The 5,966-nt window shown below is 37.2% G+C and overlaps 1 protein-coding gene across 1 annotated transcript; it reads right to left on the bottom strand.

The window, feature by feature from the left end:
- Window positions 1-819: 819 nt before the first annotated feature.
- dolpp1 (dolichyldiphosphatase 1) lies at window positions 820-5,302 on the bottom strand. Its single transcript, XM_037691994.1, has 8 exons — window positions 5,216-5,302; window positions 4,539-4,639; window positions 4,310-4,394; window positions 3,804-3,903; window positions 3,433-3,531; window positions 1,599-1,727; window positions 1,376-1,465; window positions 820-865 (listed from the first exon to the last, which is right to left on the bottom strand). The coding sequence occupies exons 1-8, from the start codon at window positions 5,289-5,291 to the stop codon at window positions 820-822; spliced, it is 726 nt and encodes a 241-aa protein (XP_037547922.1). The 5' UTR covers window positions 5,292-5,302.
- Window positions 5,303-5,966: the final 664 nt, after the last annotated feature.

Raw genomic sequence — 5,966 nt, forward strand, 5'->3', positions numbered from 1 at the left:
CACCAGCTATTAATGACAAAACCAGTCTGCCATAGCCCCACTTCTGTTCTGCTCGGTGCTTAGAGGAAGTTAAACCAGCAGCACCGCCCCGGCGAAATGCAGCTGATTTGACCATTAAAGTGCATTTATTAAGCAAACGTTCAACTGAGAAACACCTTGGCTATAATTTCGAGCAAATAATTGTTTTAGGTGCTTTTCTTGTTAAATTTAGAAGAAATGAGCAGCGTTCCTCCTTACTGATGTCCTCCCTCGGCGCGCTCCCGCACAACAGAGGCAGTGAAACTATTTTTGAAATGCAGCTGATTTGACCATCAAAGTGCATTTATTAAGCAAACGTTAGTCTGAGGCACACCTTTACTATAATTTCCAGCAAAATAAATATTTGTTTAAGTGTTAATCTTGTTAAATTCTTGTTAAAAGTCCTCCTGTGCACGCCCCAGCAGCCGCCATTTGGTTGCCCATTGTTCTTTGACACAACACCGTTCCACATTTCCGGGTTGTCAGCGGTGATGCATAATAGATGTGACGTTTACGGCGAAGCGACATATTTATGGATTTTTCCACTTTATTAGACAAATATGGACTGATGCGACTTATAGGACGGAGCGACGTGTCCGTCGGAAAATACGGTAGTTTGTTTTGTTTCATTGTTATATATCTTTTATCTACTTTTCATTTTATATGCTTTTATATGATTGTCTATTGTTGGCTTTACCTCATCTGTGTTGTTTGTCTAAAACAGGTCTCTCTTGTAAATGAGTCCTACAGGCTCAATGAGACTAACCTGTATAAATAAAGGTTGAATGAATAATTAGTTGGTTATAAGTTTGGAGTGAAGGCTGCTATGTGGACAGGGAACCAGGACCTGGGGAACAGGTCCAGATGTAAGGGGTGGGGATCGAATAAAAATAAAAAATAAAAATTCAAAGTGTGTTTTTGATTGAAAGAAATAATCCGTCCCTATTATCAACCTTGTGTCAGTCCAGGTTGCAAAGAGTGGAGCATGCTTATGTGTTGGTCTAAAATAAGTGCAAGCATGCACAAGTTTAAAACTGAATTCTTCACAAAAACAAAAAAACTGAAGCATGCTTAAATAAAAATGAGCAGAGAAATCTGATCTAAAAGCAGTAACGAAAATGGTCTGTTTCTTTTTGTTACTGAACACATTTAAAATGTTTAGTTTAAAAAAAAATGCAGACATTCAGACTGAAGAAAGAAGTTATCTGATTTTCCAGTTTTTATATTTGTATAAGTGAATTTTAGTGCAAACTTCTTGTGCAAAAATAAATCTCCATGCCTATGTTAACGTTTCCCCACTAAGCTAAGGGAGCACATGCATGTGCAGAAGTTATACTTCATTCTGACAGTATCTTACCTGGCCTCTGATCTGGTCACTGTATACTCAAACCACAAGATGTTGGGAATCAAGCTTGTGTCTCGCACCAGGAAGTATTCCGATATTGGCCTATCAAAAGGCAATAAATCAAAAAGGGAATAAAATACACATAAATGTAGAAAAACCCTAATGACCTTTTCATGTTGCTGCATTCATTTTTATTGTCATGAAGAGGAGGAGGCAAACTGAAAGAGCTACTTACCACGCTGCAATTTTAGGGAATAATGGTGTAAGCACCTCTTGTGTGAAAAAGAACCAGATTATAGCAAATGTAGTGCCCGTTACTCCACCATAGAAAACCTGGCTCCAGGTGTGATACAACAGGTAGACCCTGAAAGTCAACGAGACATTAAAACTGTCTGACATGATGAATTTGCTTTCATTAAAAAACAAAAAAGGCAACTACTATTACTGCTGCTATAATACTGATGCTATAACAAACTTTTTTATATACACCGGTAGTTATATGTAGTTGCACATAATTAGGTGTGAGCATGTGAACTGTCACTATGTGCATCACAAATTTGATTTACTCATGATTATTGACATGATCAGCTACTGATCAAGATTGAAATTTTTATTTAATCACAAGTTCTATTCAATTCAACCTTTATTTATACATGCTAGAACAATAAAGTTCAACAAACATTCTTCATTTTACCACAGTTAAAATGGTGAACTCTGATTTATCTTGTCGGAGATCGGATAATATTACGACTCATTTAGCTTGGGATTGGTCATTTGCTGACACGCCTACTGAATTGATTGACAGGTCGTGTCATGGATCCGACTTGTGGGAAAAAAATTAATTAACGACAGCAGTAAAAAAAAAAAAGTCTCGTACAACTTTATTCTTAGTTGGAATATTAAGACTTTATTCGACTTTATTCTCATAATACTGACTTTATTCTCATAATACTGTGACTTTATTCTCATAATACTGACTTTATTCTCATAATACTGTGACTTTATTCTCATAATACTGTGACTTTATTCTCATAATACTGTGACTTTGTTCTCATAATACTGTGACTTTATTCTCATAATTTTATGGCTTTTAATTTTTTTTTTTTCCTTAGTGTGACAATGTAATTCTTTTTCTTGGTGTGGCCCTAAAGCTCCGTCGTATGTCAGAAATATTGATAGTGACTTCTTAAAACTGTGGTATACTGATAACCAGCCCATGCACTTCACCACAAATTCTATTTGCTTCAAAGTTTTATTTATGTTTGCTTAAACAACTAGTTAATTCCTAACTGGGGAAAAAAAACATTGCTATTTGGCATTTGTTTAGAAAATGTCAAAGCATTCTTGTCTAAAGTGTTTCTGAACCTAACCTCTTAATGTGATGCATGGAACAAGTGACCAATTTGGATTTCTGGCACATATGAGGGTAATTACTGTGCAGGCCACACTGTTGCTAATTTTGGGCTGCACATGAACATCTGCTGAGTCCCTCTGTTGGGACATGATGAAATTGATGTCACACTGACCCATGTCAACCAGAGCAGATGTGAGGAATTGATATATTTGCATTTCTAACACTAGCCGATGAACTTTAAAATAATCTAGCAGACAGCCTAATGTGCTTCTCAAAGGGGCATTCAGAACCCATTGTTATTGTTATTATGAAAATTAATGGATGAAAACAAACTACTCTTCGGTTTATTAGAATAGCAATAACCAAGACAGATTCTAGTAATTATTTAGAGACATAAAAAGTAGGCTATATGTTGGCATTTAAAGGGTTACAGCTTTAATTTATATGGTACAGTGGACATTTAGGAAAAAAATATATAGCGTATGAAACTCTGCCTATGAATCAACTGGATTTTGAGTTTTAGTTGAACTAATACATTTATTCAGATTGATCATTATAAGCATCATAAAATCTGTTTACAGAGCCTACATTATTTAAAAAAAATAGATTAATTTTAAAATCTATTATACATATAATGCAATCATCTCTTTACACTTAACATTACATTTATACTTTTTCGAAACATTAGGGATTCAAGGAGGTAAACTGAATGTACCTGCTGTATGAGACAGACGAGGCCATGCCCAACAGGAAAATGGACAGTATGTGTCTCCACAGAAGGTCAACACACCGAGCATTGTTCGTTTGATGCATTCTAAAAGATAAGCAAACATTTACCTCATTTAATGCTGAATAAATTATTAAAATTGCACCTGTAGTTCATGCAGCGATGACATTTACAATGAAATATATAACTAAAAAAAGAAATAAAACAAGCGTCTTGACATAAATATGCATATATACATTATACCAACTTAAAGATGTTCCTGTTTGCAAATTAACACGCAGCTTTGTTGACAATAAACTGCAGCTGGAAGTTGCACAGCCACATGCAACTCTTTGAACTTTAAGAAAATTCAAACTCACCTTAAATAAAGGAAAAGAAAGAAGTAAACAACAAAGAACCATGTAAGCTGGGAATGGTTAGAGGGCATCCCGTATTCTGCGTAGACAGTTGTGTGAACCCCTATAAAACGAAACAATAACATGGAGTTATTTGTATTTTGCGTAAGCATTTTGGTCAAGTTACTGTTACTATATAACGCAAATGTGAATAAACATTGGTTTCATTAAGGGGGGAGATTTTTTGGGGAGAACATCTGCATCACGTTTTAAATAAATCTGTTCTATTGTGATTCATTTGTCATGCAGGCATCCCTTTGTGTAGGTTAAAGTCTGTGTCTAAAATTATATCACTACTACGTAAAAACCATAATATAAAGTTCTCAAATGTAGAGAGAAAATGCAAACAGGTATTGAGCTGGTATCTAAATTATGACTTCCTTCACAACTCAAAGCAAATGGCATTAAGACCTGAAACTGTTCTGATGTTTTTGGGAAGCCAGAAGAAAATGGCTTGCCCTGTTACTCACCTGCACAAGGGCGTGGCTCCCTGAAAATTTGCTTCAGCAGCCAGTTCACTCCTTCATTTAGGAGGAGGCCACCAAAGAAGGAAATCTGGTTTTAAAAAGAATGAAAACCCAACAGATAAGCCCTCACACTTCCGCCCTGCTTCTTGACTTGTACTTAACATATAATTGGCACCTTCACACAGACTAAAAAGCCACTAAACCACACAAATCTTGCATGAACACCACTCACCGTGTGCAGCTCCCGTTTAAACACTATGAGCGTGATGAACCCCACAATAATAGCTACGGGTAGAAGACTGGTGTAGGCCAGCAACCGCCCCGCCAGGTCACCTAAAAACACAGTGACAGGATGCTTTTAACACACATTTGTAAAGTCAAGTGTTGAGGCAAACTCGTAGTTTCAGTACTAGTAGAATAAACAGAAAGCTTGTATGACATGATGGAAAAAGTAGTCGTAAAACCAGCACACCACACTATTCTTGTCAATTCACCAACTGGTCGTGATTGTGGTTTACTTATGTAAAAGGCCAATACGTTAGCTGGCAACAAAGCTACACGTGAAGAAGACAGCATTTTTTTTTTTAGCCCAGCTATAAAACATATAGTGAGATTATTAAGGCTTAAAGTTTACCAGATAATTCTCACAGCACATAGCACGTTCGTTAATTCTTGGTTGACAATAGTAAAGCCCATGTTAAGACAGCTAGGAGGCTAGCTAGCCTTCATTGTGAGCATTAGTACAAACTGCGCATGCGGTGCAGTCCCACTATTTAGCAACGTAAACCCCGGCAGCTCACTGCTCGGCAGGCACTGGCTGCTGTGTTCATTCAGCAGCAGCAAAACGTACACATCGCGCGAAGATTTACAAAGCACGTTTTAGTCGTCAACAAATACAAGTTTACGTGCCTTCCGGGAACTCGACGTGTGTCACTGATATGGCCTTCCATCGAGGTGGTGCCGAGCACTGGTCTTCCAACGCCATCTTACCCGGACACAACCGGGGAAGCTTGAGTGGAACGCCCGAGACACAGATCTGACCAATGAGGAGCCGAGTTGCATGTTCAAACAGGCCCCGGCTGGAGGAGCTGACCAATCACAGCCGCTCTCTGCACAAGAGGTATTTTATCCATAGAGAAGAATTATTGAATGAAGAAGAGTGAATGTGGGGGTGGGGGGTCTACCAATACGCTTTTAGGCTGCTGCACTCATTCAAAAAATAAAATGAATTAAAAAAATAGGCCATTTATTAAATTTAGGTTATTTATAGCATCAATAAACTTTATGGTCATCAAACATCAATTACCTTTATGGTAATCAAAGCTCCTGATGAAAGAAGTTAGTAGCACATCCATCATAATACGCCAAAGAAAAGAGATGACTCTTCAGTAGACTTCTTAAAGTCTCAATAGTTTGCATGGTGCAAATGTATATTTATCTATCTGTATCTGGTTTCATGGGTTGGATCTCGTTGAAAAGTGTTTCTCATCCTCCAGCAGGAAAAATATACGTCATTTGTATGTTGCAGCAACATTACTATCTAAATCTTTCAAAAATAATCAGAAACATTAACATTTTCTGAAAACATGCAAGACATAAAGTCAACTTTATACCATTTACAAAATGCAGAAGGATTAGGTGCACCTAATAGTAGTGAGTG

This window comes from Nematolebias whitei, chromosome 18 (assembly GCF_014905685.2).
Source record: "Nematolebias whitei isolate Nwh7 chromosome 18, NemWhi1, whole genome shotgun sequence".
NCBI lineage: Eukaryota > Metazoa > Chordata > Actinopteri > Cyprinodontiformes > Rivulidae > Nematolebias > Nematolebias whitei.

Bases quoted from the DNA above. Each gene is read 5' to 3' on its own strand.
- dolpp1 (XM_037691994.1), bottom strand. From the start codon at position 5,291: ATGGCGTTGGAAGACCAGTGCTCGGCACCACCTCGATGGAAGGCCATA. The intron at 4,395-4,538 runs GTGAGTGGTGTT...TTTTAAAACCAG, and splicing joins TTAAACGGGAGCTGCACACG to ATTTCCTTCTTTGGTGGCCT. The intron at 3,532-3,803 runs GTGAGTTTGAAT...CTTATCTTTTAG, and splicing joins TTTCTTTTCCTTTATTTAAG to AATGCATCAAACGAACAATG.